Consider the following 14,551-nt stretch of genomic DNA (forward strand, 5'->3'; position numbering starts at 1 on the left):
TTTCGACGAGCGGTTTGTTTTGAACCATTAACGTAATTATTGATTATTCTCCTTAGTTACAATAAGTTAGCATACAGTAATATGTATGTTATACGAAATAGTAATTTTGACTTATTTAACATTAGTAATACAGTATTAGTTTTATATATAAATAGAGGTGTTAAATCAATCATTTTAATTTAAATTTAATTTACTAGTTTTGAGACAGTTTTTTAAAAATCTGAATCACTGCGTGTACTTCGTTTATCATATTGCTTAAAAGGCTGCAAAAAACAAAACTGAAAGCGTTGGAAATTGAGATTGTGAGACGAGACGATATCTGAGACGAATAAGACCAAGCTTCCAGGGTCTACTGTAGGTAATTACAGTATTCTGTTCTAAATATTAAAACACATTTCATTCACTCAGAAATCCTGAGAACTGTGCGAGGAACGTGTAAGTAAAGTTTCATATATTTGTTTATGTGTGTGTGTGCTAGCAATGGTTATTGTCTTTAAATTAAGATAGAATCTTACGTCTAATTATTTATAGCCTTCTATCCTAATTGTTGATTTTATGCCTATCAGTTTGTTTGTTATTTACCTATTTTCTTTGAGAAGTTTATTTTTTTTCTTTTGCTTTGATTTCAAACGTATAAATCGTGACGTATGTTAGCGCTTGCGCACAGGGGACATGGAAGGCGGGTTCCGGGTTCGGATCGGGCACTGTCTGTGATTCATTTACAGTCATACTCTGCCTATTCTCACGCTTGCAGTAGTCTTCTCTCAACGTTGTCTCACTTGTGTTTATCCGGGGAACTTGATAAGCGTTGCTCTGCGCTAAAGTGATCCATTTAGCGATTATCATCGTTCGATATGTCCGCTTCCACTGGCTACTCTCCGGTAGGCCAAAGCTCGGGCTCTGGTATGTCGATGTTTCGCTGGTTAGAAGTACTGGAAAAAGAGTTTGATAAGGCCTTTGTCGACGTGGATCTGCTGCTTGGAGAAATAGACCCGGATCAAGTTGATATCACTTACGAAGGTCGCCAGAAGATGACCACGCTCAGCTCCTGCTTTGCTCAGCTTTGTCACAAAGCCCAAACAGTATTTCAGCTCAATCACAAACTGGAGGTAAGACGCGCAGGCTATCTATCTATCTATCTATCTATCTATCTATCTATCTATCTATCTATCTGTCTATCTGTCTATCTATCTGTCTATCTGTCTATCTATCAACAGTCTATGTGACTATCTCTGTCTGTGTCTACGCATGTATATGTCTATCATCTATCTACGCCTGTGTGTAGATATATTTGTATATATCATAATCCATCGACGCCTGTATAGGTCTATTATCGATCTACGTGTGTATATGTCTATTATCTATCTATCGATGTGTGTATATGTCTATCATCTGTCTATCTATGTGTATAGCTCTATCATCGATCTGCGTGTGTATATATATCTATCATCTGTCTACCTACGCATCTATATGTCTATCATCTATCTATCTATGCATGTATATGTCTATCATCGATCTACGCGCATATACAGTGGTATGAGAAAGTTTGGGCACCCCCTCTGAGGTTGTATAATAATGGACTCTGACTTCACACAAAATTATCTTGGTGACATGTCCTTCATTTGCCCATAAGAGGCAAGTGTTAGCTTAATTTCCAAACACAGATTTTAAGTATTCATAGTATGCAATTGTATGAAATTAAATCAAATGTAAAAAATAGGCTGTGCAAAAATGTGGGCACCCTTGTCATTTTGTTGCTTTGATGGCCTGTAACTCATCACAAGATAACTGGACAAACAAAGTTGGTTTGGTGAGCTCGTTAAGCCTTGAACTTATTTGACAGGTGCATAAAATAATGACAAAAGATATTTAAGGTGGCCAAATGCCAGTTCTCATTCTGTTTGATGCTCCTCTGAAGAGCCGCAACATGGGAGCCTCAAAACAACTTTCTGATCACCTCAAAACCAAGATTATCCAGCATTATGGTTTAGGGGAAGGTTACAAAAAGCTGTCCAAAAGATTTTAGCTGTCAGTTTTCACTGTCAGGAACATTGTGAGGAAATGGAAGGCCACGGGCACAGTTCTTGTTAAGCCCAGAAGTGGTAGGTGTATGTATATCATCTATCTATCTATGCGTGTATTTCTATCATCTTTGTATCCACGCATGTACAGTATATGTCTATCATCTATCCACTCATGTATATGTCTATCATCGATCTAGTGTACATGTATCTATGTGTGTATATGTCTATCATTTATCTACGCGTGTATATGTCTACCATCTATCTATCTATCTACATGTGTATATATATGTCTACTATCTATCTACATGCGTATATGTCTATCATCTATCTATCTAACCATGTATATGTCTCATCTATCTATGTATATGCGTATGCTTATCTACGCGTGTGTGTTTATCATCTGTCTACCTACACGTGTTTATGTCTGTCTAAGTTTTCCTCCATCCTTCTTGACAGGCACAGCTGGTGGACCAGCGTTCCGAGTTAACTGAAGTTAAGGCTGAACGAGAGGTGATGGAGCGGGAGGTCCATGACCAGCTCTTACAGCTTCATTCTCTCCAGTTGCAGCTTTATGCAAAACAAGGTCAAGCTGAGGACTCTGACACCATCAAAGACAGACTGGTAGGTGGGATGAGTCAAATTTCTCTCAATCAAGCCAGGCTAAAGTTGTAGGATACTGCTGCTTTTGCTCTGACAAAGAAAGAACGAACAGCAATTACAGACTATAAATTACATATTAGTTGTGGCTTTGTGTTCTTATGTTTTCCTGAAAATGTGAATGCTGAGTGGACCTAGCTATTGAATATCCAGCAAAAGGCGTTATCAATCAGAAGAGTTTTGGATCTGATTTTCTAAGTGAGTAGGGTGTCAGCTCAGATACCCCATATTGATACAGGTATCTATATGGGGTATCAGCTATTACTGCAAGGGTGACCAATGTTTATGCTGGCTGTCTCAGTGATTCTGTTCAGCAGATGTTCCTATGGTGGTTTGCAGCTGCCAAACCAGGAATGAGTGCATATGATATAAAACAGGGGTGCCCAATACGTCGATCGCATGCTTTTTCTGACAGAGGGGTCACTGCACATGCGCACCTAACGGCCCGTTCTAGCAAGCTAGTGAGTTAGCCTCCAATTTGTTTCTTCTGAACTCAAGGATATAAAAATGAGTGGGGGAGCTGGACCAAATAAAAAGCCAAAAATGTACCATTGCCATAAGGAATGGGAGGTGGATTTTTTTTTGTCTTCACTATGTCACTTTCAAAGTGTGTTTGCCTCATCTGCTAGTCTGTCATCGCTATGCCGAAAAAGGGAAATCTGGAGCGAAATTTTCGGACTGTTCATAAAAGATTTGATGTGGGATTGGCCATCCTGACTTGTTGCTGCCCCTGTGACAGGAAGTTGCATGTGGTAGACGCCACCCCCAACAGTGGAGTATTGAACTGTTAATGGATACATTTTTATTATGACACATAAAAGTTCTGGCAGTTGCTGCTGCCTGTGCCTGTCTGGAATGAGATTAGGGTATGTAACGATCATGGATTTCCTTGGTATGATTTTTGTCCAAAATTTATAAAGGTATTACGAATATCACAATTATGTGTTAAATAAGTAATTTCACATTAAGAATGCGTAGAATTGCATGAACACTCCATGTTAGTCTTAATGTTTCTTTATTTTTCCCTAAAATAAAATAAAAAATCTCTTCCTTGCCCTCCTGGGCAGTGTCGCCTTCAGACTCAGGTCCTCGGCAGAGGCCTGGGAGTCTGAGGGTCCTATGCAGGATCTTTGATCTCTATTAGTTTCCTGTTGATGTTGTACAGCTTTAGGCACTCCAGTATCCATGTGTGTGGCATTGAGTTATTGGCCTTCTTGTCATCAATCCAGTCAGTGCACGGGTTGGTGTGTCGCGTCCTACAGTCCTGGGTGATTGCCCTGTTGACCAGTAGCTAGTGCTTGGCACTCTGTCAGGAGACAAGCGCAGAGAAACCAGAGGCTTCAGAGGAATCGGGAAGCTCTTTTACAGGTTGATGTTCACCAGGTGTCTCCAGAGGCTGGTTTAGCATGTACTAATACTCATTTTCAATCAATCAATCAATCAATCAATCTTTATATAGCATGTGTTACAATCAAAATTGGTTCTAGGTGCTTTACAGAATCCCAGGGCCTGACCCCAACAAGCAACAGTGGCAAGGAAAAACTCCCCATTAACAGGAAGAAACCTTGAGCATGATGATGCTTTTTTTATTTTATTTTTTCGCCAAAAAAAATCCTGCTGTAATACCCCGTCATAACACCCTGGTGCAACCAAATCAGCCATTTCATCTCACCAGCTTTTAACTACTGAGCCACTTGAGGAAACCTTGAGCAGGACCAGGCTCATATAGGGGGACCCTCCTGCTGATGGCCGGCTGGGTAGAGAGAGAGGAGAAGGGGGAGGACAGGTAGAAGAGAAATGAGGCAGATACATTAATTACCGTATTTTCACGACTATAAGGCGCACCTAAAACACTGAGATTTTCTCAAAAATCGACGGTGCGCCTTATAATATGGTGCGGCTTGTGTGTGGACTGAGTTCCAAAATCTGCTGTGCGCCTTTGGTGGGTGCACTACGGTAAACGCTCCGCCAATCGATTAGTGGCACACTTACGCATAAGGATCCCCTAAAATGGCGCCGGTCAAGCGAGATGCGTATGAATGAGGCTTACTTTAAACTGCAGGCCATCGAATATGCGGCTGAAAATGGCAATCGAGCAATCTTAGTGTTTTCGCTTTATGAGGCGCCGGCGTCTCTCCATACGCACGAGGACAACTGTTGCGCAGCGGCTGCCCGCGGATTACCAGGAGAGGGTAGCCATCTTCCATAGGCGGGCAAGTTATGCCACCATATGCGGGTGGATTGCAGACACATGGGCCGTCTATGATACCGTCTTCATGTATTGTAAGAGCTTTCATAAAATCAACGCTAAACCGGAACTGGTCGGTGAGTCCGATTCATGATGATTAAGAAGAGGAATTCGGGATGTTGGACATTGAAATAGTGCAGCTGTTTAATTCAGATACAGAAGATGAAAACTTTGATGGTTTTGTGGTGGAAGAATTAATATTTTGTTCAATAAATGTGTCGAAACTCATTGTTTTCCTTCAGTTGTCATTTTTTACTGTATGTTTCAGAATGCGCCTAATAATACGGTGCGCCTTATGTATGTTTTAAATACAGAAATAGCACCCATAACTGAGACTGCGCCTTTTTAATACAGTGCCCCTTATGGTCGTGAAAATACGGTATATTAATTATAATAAACTGCCGGTAGAGTTGCGTGGATCAGCGGGGTCAGAGGTCAGTAGGTCAGTGTACAGCTATGAAGGCGGCGATACCTGTAGATGAAAACAGAGGGGGGAGGGCAGAAAACTACACAAGAAATAACATTGCTGGTCTACTTGGTGAGAAGGAGAGGAGAGGAAACCATGACCCTGTGGGGTGACAGAGGCCTGTCAGGTGATCATGTTTCTGGAACCCGGCAGCCTTGGCCTATAGCAGCAAAACTTAGATGTTAACCTAATAATTAGACGACCCCCTAAGTATGATAATTTGTCTGTCTAGGATAATAACTGCAACTACAGAATTAGTGATAGTAAGCTTTTTCAAAGAGGTAGGTTTTAAGTCTAATCTTAAAAGTAGAGATGGAGTCAGCCTCCCATACCTGGACAGGGAGCTGGTTCCACAGCAGGGGGGGGGCTGGTAGCTAAATGCTTGGCCGCCCATTCTACCCATAGAGATTCTGGGGACCACAAGTAGACCAACATTCTGAGAGTGAAGCGGTCTTTTTGGATGGTAAGGTGTCACTAGCTCCTACAGGTAGGATGGAGGTAGACCTCTGAGGACCTTGTAGGTCAGAAGAAGAATTTTAAAAATTAGTCTAAATTTAATGGGCAGCCAATGAAGAGACACTAGTAAAGGAGTTATGTGATCTCTTTTGTCAATACCTGTCAGAACTGTATATGCAGCATTTTGGATCACCTGGAGGCTTCTTAATGAGATGTTTGTACACCCTGATAATAAAGAATTACAATAGTCCAGCCTGGAAGTAACAAATGCATGGACTAACTTTTCAGCCTCATGCTGCATCAGTAGTTTTTTGATCTTTGCAATGTTTCTCAGTTGGAAAAAAAGGCACTTCTAGAGACTAATTTAATGTGTGAGTTGAAGGACAGATTTTGATCAAAAGTTACTCCTAGATTCCTCACAGAGAGACTAGATTCTCAGGAGATACCACCTAGAGTGATAATGTAATCTAATCTATCCCTTAGAGGTTCAGGACCAAACACCATGACCTCAGTTTTTCCTTGATTAAGGAGAAGGAAATTTGAAGACATCCAAGACTTTGTCTTTAAGACAGGTCTGAAGCTTCACTAACTGCTCTGTCTCCTCTGGTTCATAGATAAATATAGCTGAGTGTCATCAGCATAACAATGAAAATTTATTCCATGCTGCCGAATGTTTCCTAAGGGAAGCATGTACAAGGTGGAAAGGATTGGTCCAAGTACAGAACCTTGTGGAACTTCATGGCTAACCCTACTGTATGAAGAGGGAACGCCATGGACATGAGCAAACTGGTATCTCTCTGATAAATAAGATCTAAAGCAGTCTTGGGCTGTCCCTTTAATCCCAATCACATGTTCCAGTCTATGTAACACAGGCGTGTCCAAACCCAGTCCTCGAGGGCCACAATCCACCCTCGGGCAACACACGGTTGTCCTGGGATTAGCACAGGGATTGCTTCCTTAAACTTAGCTACAGCATTATCTGAAAGACATCTGCTATAGTAAGACAGTGTTCTGAACATAGAAGAATCCTTAATCATGAATGTAAACGTGATCAAAGAATGGTCTGACAGGAGTGGGTTCTGAGGGAACACTGACACATGTTCTACCTCAACACCATAAGTCAGAACTAGATCTAGGGTGTGGTTGAAGTTATGAGTTGGTTGGTTTATCTGCTGGAGGAAACCAACTGACTCAAGTAATGAAATGAAGCCATTTCTAAAGCTGTCATTTACAACGTCTACATGGATGTTAAAGTTAAATAATGACTATGTGTTCTGAAGACCAAGTCAGATAAGAAGTCAGAACTCAGATAGGAACTCTGAATGTGGTCCAGCAGGGGGCCGATATACAACTACAAACAAAAGTGGCTTTTCTGCCTTCTGGTTCCGATGGGTGATGCCAAGAGTCAGGCTTTCAAATGAACTGGAACCATGTCTTGGTCTAGGATTATTTAATAACTTGGAGTGATAAATTTCTTCCACTCCCCCTCCTCGACCAGTACCACGAGGAATATGATAATTAAGATAGTTAAGGACTGGTTTCTATTCTGGTTCTGCTGGACCTCAGTGCTGCTTTTGATACAGTTGATCACAGCATTCTGTTACAGAGACTGGAACATGTGATTGGGATTAATGGGACAGCACTAGACTGGTTTAGATCATATTTATCTGATAGATACCAGTTTGCTCATGTCCATGGTGTTCCCTCCTCATACAGTAGGGTTAGCCATGAAGTTTCACAAGGGTCTAGACTTGGAACAATCATTTTCACCCTGTACATTCTTCCCTTAGGAAACATTCAGCAGCATGGAATGAATTTTGAGGTCATGGTGTTTGGTCCTGAACCTCTAGGTATAGATTAGATTTCATTATCACTCTCGGGTGCATTGTGTTTTGGGTAGCAGCCGGAGGCAGGGACCTTGGCGGTCTGATTCCCGGCTGCACAAACTGGCTCTAGGGACATGGAATGTCACCTCTCTGGTGGGAAAGGAGCCTGAGTTGGTGCGCGAGGTTGAGAAGTTCCGACTAGATATAGTTGGCCTCACCTCGACGCACGGCAAGGGCTCTGGAACCAGTCTTCTTGAGAGGGGTTGGACTCTCTACCACTCTGGAGTTGCCGATGGTGAGAGGCGACGAGCAGGGGTGGCAATTCTGGTTGCTCCCCGGCTCAGTGCCTGTGTATTGGAGTTTACCCCGGTGGATGAGAGGGTAGCCTCCCTTCGCCTTCGGGTGGGGGGACGGATCCTGACTGTTGTTTGTGCCTATGGTCCAAACAGCAGTTCAGCGTATCCACCCTTTTTGGAGTCCTTAGAGGGAGTGCTGGAGAGTGCCCCTTCTGGGGGCTCCCTCGTCCTCCTGGGTGACTTCAATGCTCACGTTGGCAATGACAGTGTGACCTGGAGAGGTGTGATTGGGAAGAACGGCCCCCCTGATCTGAACCCGAGTGGTGTTTTGTTATTGGACTTCTGTGCTCGTCTCAGATTGTCCATAACGAACACCTTGTTCAGACATAAAGGCGTCCACATGTGCACTTGGCACCAGGACGCCTTAGGCCGCAGATCGATGATCGACTTTGTGGTTGTGTCATCGGATTTGCGGCTGCATGTTCTGGACACTCGGGTGAAGAGAGGGGCGGAGCTGTCAACTGATCACCACCTGGTGGTGAGTTGGCTCCGATGGTGGGGAAGGATGCCGGACAGACCTGGCAGGCCCAAACGTGTTGTGAGGGTCTGCTGGGAACGCCTGGCAGAGTCCCCTGTCAGAAGGAGCTTCAACTCACGCCTCCGGGAGAGCTTTGACCATGTCCCGGGGGAGGCGGGGGACATTGAGTCCGAGTGGACCATGTTCCGTGCCTCCATTGTCGAGGCAGCTGACCGGTGCTGTGGCCGCAAGGTGGTTGGTGCCTGTCGTGGCGGCAATGCCCGAACCCGCTGGTGGACACCAGCGGTGAGGGATGCCGTCAAGCTGAAGAAGGAGTCGTATCGGGCCTTACTGGCCTGTGGGACTCCTGAGGCAGCAGATGGGTACCGGCGTGCCAAGCGGAGTGCAGCTACGGCGGTTGCCGAGGCAAAGACTCGGGCATGGGAAGAGTTCGGTGAGGCCATGGAGAACGACTTTCGGACGGCCTCGAAAAGGTTCTGGACCACCATCCGGCGTCTGAGGAGGGGGAAGCAGTGCACTGTCAACACTGTGTATAGTGGTGATGGTGTGCTGCTGACCTCAACTCGGGATGTTGTGGATCGGTGGAAGGAATACTTCGAGGACCTCCTCAATCCCACCAACACGCCTTCCAGTGAGGAAGTAGGGCCCGGGGACCTGGAGATGGGCTCTCGTATCTCCGGGGCTGAAGTTGCCGAGGTAGTTAAAAAACTCCTCGGTGGCAAGGCCCCGGGGGTGGATGAGATCCGCCCAGAGTCCCTTAAGGCTCTGGATGTTGTAGGGCTGTCGTGGTTGACTCGACTCTGCAACATCGCGTGGACATCGGGGGCAGTGCCGCTGGATTGGCAGACCGGGGTGGTAGTCCCTCTTTTTAAGAAGGGGGACCGGAGGGTGTGTTCCAACTATAGGGGGATCACACTCCTCAGCCTCCCTGGCAAGGTCTATTCAGGGGTACTGGAGAGGAGGGTCCGCCGGATAGTCGAACCTCGGATTCAGGAGGAGCAATGTGGTTTTCGTCCTGGGCGTGGAACAGTGGACCAGCTCTACACCCTCAGCAGGGTCTTCGAGGGTACATGGGAGTTTGCCCAACCAGTCCACATGTGTTTTGTGGACTTGGAGAAAGCATTCGACCGTGTCCCCCGGGGGGTCCTGTGGGGGGTCCTCCGAGAGTATGGGGTGTCGGGCCCGTTGATACGGGCTGTCCGCTCCCTGTACGATCGGTGCCAGAGTTTGGTCCGAATTGCTGGCAGTAAGTCGAACTCGTTTCCGGTGAGGGTTGGCCTCCGCCAGGGCTGCCCTTTGTCACCGATTCTGTTCATAATTTTTATGGACAGAATTTCTAGGTGCAGTCATGGTGTTGAGGGGATCCGGTTTGGTGACCTCAGGATCGCGTCTCTGCTTTTTGCGGATGATGTGGTCCTGTTGGCTTCATCGGCCCGTGACCTCCAACTATCACTGGATCGGTTCGCCGCCGCCTGTGAAGCGGCTGGGATGAGAATCAGCACCTCCAAATCCGAGGCCATGGTTCTCAACCGGAAAAAGGTGGAGTGCCTTCTCCGGGTAAAGGAGGAGATCCTGCCCCAAGTGGAGGAGTTTAAGTACCTCGGGGTCTTGTTCACGAGTGAGGGAAGAATGGAGCGGGAGATCGACAGGCGGATCGGTGCGGCGTCCACAGTAATGCGGGCTCTGCACCGGTCCGTTGTGGTGAAGAGAGAGCTGAGCCGAAAGGCGAAGCTCTCGATTTACCGGTCGATCTTCGTTCCTACCCTCACCTATGGTCATGAGCTTTGGGTAATGACCGAAAGAACAAGATCACGGGTACAAGCGGCTGAAATGAGCTTCCTCCGTAGGGTGGCTGGGCTCTCCCTTAGAGATAGGGTGAGAAGCTCTGCCATCCGGGAGGAGCTCGGAGTAGAGTCGCTGCTCCTCCGCGTTGAGAGGAGCCAGATGGGGTGGCTTGGGCATCTAGTCAGGATGCCCCCTGGACGCCTCCCTGGTGAGGTGTTCAGGGCATGTCCCTCCGGTAAGAGACCCCCGGGGAGACCCAGGACACGTTGGAGAGACTATGTCTCTCGACTGGCCTGGGAACGCCTGGGGATCCCTCCGGATGAGCTAGAGGAAGTAGCTGGGGAGAGGGAAGTCTGGGATTCTCTCCTTAGGCTGCTGCCCCCGCGACCCGACCCCGGATAAGCGGCAGAGAATGGATGGATGGATGGACTCTCGATGGTACCTCCTTAGCATCTACCGTATTTTCCGGACTATAAGTCACACTTTTTTTCATAGTTTGTCAGGGGGTACTCCGGAGCGACTTATATGTAAAATAAATACATTATTACAGAATTTCACATGTTCGTTATTTTCACACTGACAACCACAAGAGGATGCTCTAGGCTTGTGTACCTGTACCTGAGGAACAATTTCCTCTAGCGATACAGAAGCCACTCAGAAATGCATTATTGTCACAATTTCAGTCTAACAGTCTTGATTCACTTCAAAAAGAAAACTAAGAGACCGGTTTTCAGAGCACAGCTTTTACATTTTGCTGCTTTTTGCTCTGTCTACAGGGTCCTGCTGCAGTTCCTTTTATGGGCATTAGTGGGCGGTGACTTATGCTAATCGTATGTTAACGCGCTCTCAACTTACGAACAGATGGCATTCATCAATCTAAGAACACAGCTGCGAACAATTCTGAGGCTTACGAACGAGTTGATGAATCCAACGTAGGGTTTTCTTAAGAAACTTCTTAAGAACAACTTAAAGAATCTAAGAAGATTCTTAAGAACATATTGGTGAATGAGGCCCAATGTTCCTCTCAGTACTGCAGTCTAAGCACACAAGTAACGAGGAAAGTTCTGCCTGTGTGCAGTGACATTGCTGCCCTACAGATCTGTGGCATGTGTCCAATCACAGACTCATCCTTCCCCACTCTCCCGGCCTCTGTTTAATCCAAAGTTCATCTCAATACCTGTGTGCCTTCAAAGTGCAAGACAACAGGGCAAAAAAGGTCCTGGATTCATGGAATGATACAGCTACAGTCTGTGCGAGGTTGGACTGATTGACACTGACCTTTGTGAAAGTTCCTTTGAAGGCTCTTTGTCTAAATTTCCCTCCAGTCTGGTGCTCCAGGAGAAAACCCTTACTGTAAAAGCCGTTACAGCATTCCAGGGAGGAATGACACAGTATGCTCTTGGGCATTATGTGGCACGCTACAGGAGGGCTGCATGTGTCTGGGAGGTGTACTGTGACCTCAATAATAGAGTAAAAACAGCATCAGAAAACATAAAGATCTCCCATCATGCTGTTTTCCATAGAAATAGTGCTTAACTGTTGCAAAACAATTATGATGATTAGACAATTCTGCAGAAATTGTGAGGATGTGCCTCACACTCTGGCAAGGCAGTTGAGTGCATTTTGTGCAGCTGCTCCACCCCTCCCCCCACATGCGGATTTGTGATCAGAACCACCAGTTTTCAAACACCGATTTGGACCACCTAATGCCGTCCAATTCTGGTGGTACGAGGTAGCTCTCGTTAGAACCACAAGTCTTTGAAATACCTCCATATGATGTTTCATAATTTTAACTCGCTCAATCACGGAGAAACTACTAGTTAAACACAAAGCTTTTGTCGATTCCGAGCCGTTTTACCCCGCTCTGTTTTGCATTAATAGGAGATTTGAGCATACCAGTGGGCGCTTTAGGTGCTGGTTAATTTAACATCATTGAGGTGATGTTTGCAAGTTAGTTGAGGCTTGTGGCTACAAAATGATGTAATTTTTTTGTCAATCCAGGAGCTTCTGGGACAGAGTTATGGCGATTTGTTCGGAACATTAGGTGAATGTATTCTGGAGCTACGGGCCCTCAAACTGGGGGTTAAATTCCATGACCTTTCCAGACCTCTCCTATTAGTTACAATGGGATTTTAAGGCCTTGAAAGCAAGTATATATTTACCACCCCAGGTCTAATTATAAGAAAAGTCATAGCCACCGATTCACATAATTTAACCAGGTTCTGGGAAAGTTTGGTGTCTCTACGCCAAAGCATCGAGGAGGAGGTATTTGCCAAAATTTTTGACGAGAAAAAAAAAAAGGATAACAAAGGGTGGCCTCCTCTAGGGAGGCACACCCAATAACAGCCAAAAACAATAAAAGAGACCCTGTCTCTGTTAAGAAAGAAATATGGCAAACTGTAATTTGTACTGGCAGTTTTCAACTGTTTTGGAGGGAAACATTTCTTTTGCAATGTAGGGAACTTCACTTTCTGTGAGTGCACAACATTTTGTGCTGTTTCATTTGTATTTAATTTGTGGACCAAATGCCTCAGTGTGTGTTGACTGTTGTTTTAGTGGACATGCAAGTTTGTTCTGAGGCCTTGTTTGCTGCCACCACTTTCAAACTAATTTGGCAGACTGGCTCATCTGTGTTGATGGGATTGAAGCTGAAATATTCCCACTGCTCCTCTCAAGTTAGAGTGTGTGTGTGCGTGTGCGCGTGCACATGTGTGTGTGCGCTATCCCCCCACAAACAGTTACAGGGTGACTAAGTTCATTCCACTATATAACAAACACACCCAGGAACTAAGACCGAGGCACAGAGTAACAAAATATTTACATTGACATTGTAATGAAATGTCTTCTTTCATAACCTGGTTCTCTGTGCTCTTAACTTTCTTTGTGTGATCCTAATCTTTTTGTTTTTTAGGAGCATGTAGTATGTATGCTTGTAGTATGCATGCAGTCTTGCATTTAAGAGAACTACCACCGAAAGACTGTGTTTTCTGTATTTGATGTTATCTGCATAATTTAACTAATTCAGTAAATTCTCAATAAAATAGTTGGATTACTACTAATTAACTTCTTTCTGCTCTTCCTCTTCTTTTTCCTATCCCTTTTCTCTTAAAGCCAGCACCACCATTGGAAGGGATGGTAAGTTTGTATATTGCGCTGCTTCTGAAAATTGTACTTAAATGTACTTTTAAATATGGCTGGATGGTATCAACTAAGGTTTAGGTTCACTGGCAATATAAGATATATACCACTACTTTATGCAGAATGTGCTGAATAGTTTTAGGTCAATGTCACACATATGATGTCAACACTTTTATTTAAAACCTATAATCAAATTAAATGTCTTCAATTTTTTACATTTTTTTGTGTGATTTCGCAAACATCTAAAATGGCACTGCCCCAGGTGGCAGCCAGTAGTAGCAGCTCCCTACACCTAATTGTCCTTAGTGTTCGCTACACTTGTTTACATACTTTGCGATTTGGTATTTACTTTCTTTCTTTCCTTTTACAACTGGAGTATTCAGACACCATGTTTTAAAGGCTCGAATACTTTTTTCTCTGTTTTGTGGTGCTTGGGTTATTTGCGGCCCCCATCAGCTGTGCCGAGAAGCGGACCGGTATTGTCTATACACGAGACCAGCTGATGGCTCTTAGACCACCATCCTTTGTGGTCGGAGAGAAGCCGCAAATCCCGAAGGAGCTAAGGAGGAAATGACGAGGGAACAAGGCTGGAGTTAAACAGAGGATGAAGAGGCGACGTGATAAACCCTGCGTCCCCACGGTCATAACGAGGAATGTCAGGTCCCTGGCAAATAAGATGGACGAGCTGGAGGCGCTTACACAGACACAGCGGCAGTACAGAGAGGCCAGTATCATGTGTTTCACGGAGACATGGCTCCATGGACTGATACCGGACTCTAATGTGACAAACGCTGGTTTCAGCACTGCGAGCGGACCGAGACACCACCACGGTCGGTAAGAAGAAAGGAGGGGGACTTGCCGTGTTCATTAGCAACAGGTGGTGCAATCGGGAGCATATTCACGTCGAGGAGCGCGTGTGCAGTCCTGACGTAAAACTTATTGCTATCGGACTCCGTCCATACTATTTGCCACGGGAGTTTACGAATGTCATTGCCATCACTGTTTATATTCCTCCGACCGGTAAAGCGAACACGGCCTGTGACGTTATTCACTCTGTCACGGCTGACTTGCAGACTAAACATCCCGGAGCCTGTATCCTCATCACAGGAGACTTCAA

At 45.2% G+C, this 14,551-nt stretch overlaps 2 protein-coding genes across 3 annotated transcripts in view; one reads left to right on the top strand and one right to left on the bottom strand.

Moving 5' to 3' along the window:
- The window catches only part of LOC130516645 (uncharacterized), an 86,610-nt gene that overhangs the window by 38,414 nt on the left and 33,645 nt on the right, over positions 1 to 14,551 (bottom strand). The window lies entirely within an intron of this gene.
- Positions 520 to 14,551, top strand: part of gopc (golgi-associated PDZ and coiled-coil motif containing) — a 43,299-nt gene continuing 29,267 nt past the window's right edge. The window contains exons 1-3 of one of the 2 annotated variants that reach the window (XM_057017854.1): positions 520 to 1,109; positions 2,481 to 2,645; positions 13,408 to 13,431. In XM_057017854.1, the coding sequence (XP_056873834.1) occupies positions 855 to 1,109; positions 2,481 to 2,645; positions 13,408 to 13,431 (444 nt within the window). In that variant the 5' untranslated portion in view covers positions 520 to 854. The remainder of the gene's footprint in view (positions 1,110 to 2,480; positions 2,646 to 13,407; positions 13,432 to 14,551) is intronic. The other variant, XM_057017855.1, reaches the window with a different exon arrangement.

This window comes from Takifugu flavidus, chromosome 19 (genome assembly GCF_003711565.1).
Source record: "Takifugu flavidus isolate HTHZ2018 chromosome 19, ASM371156v2, whole genome shotgun sequence".
NCBI lineage: Eukaryota > Metazoa > Chordata > Actinopteri > Tetraodontiformes > Tetraodontidae > Takifugu > Takifugu flavidus.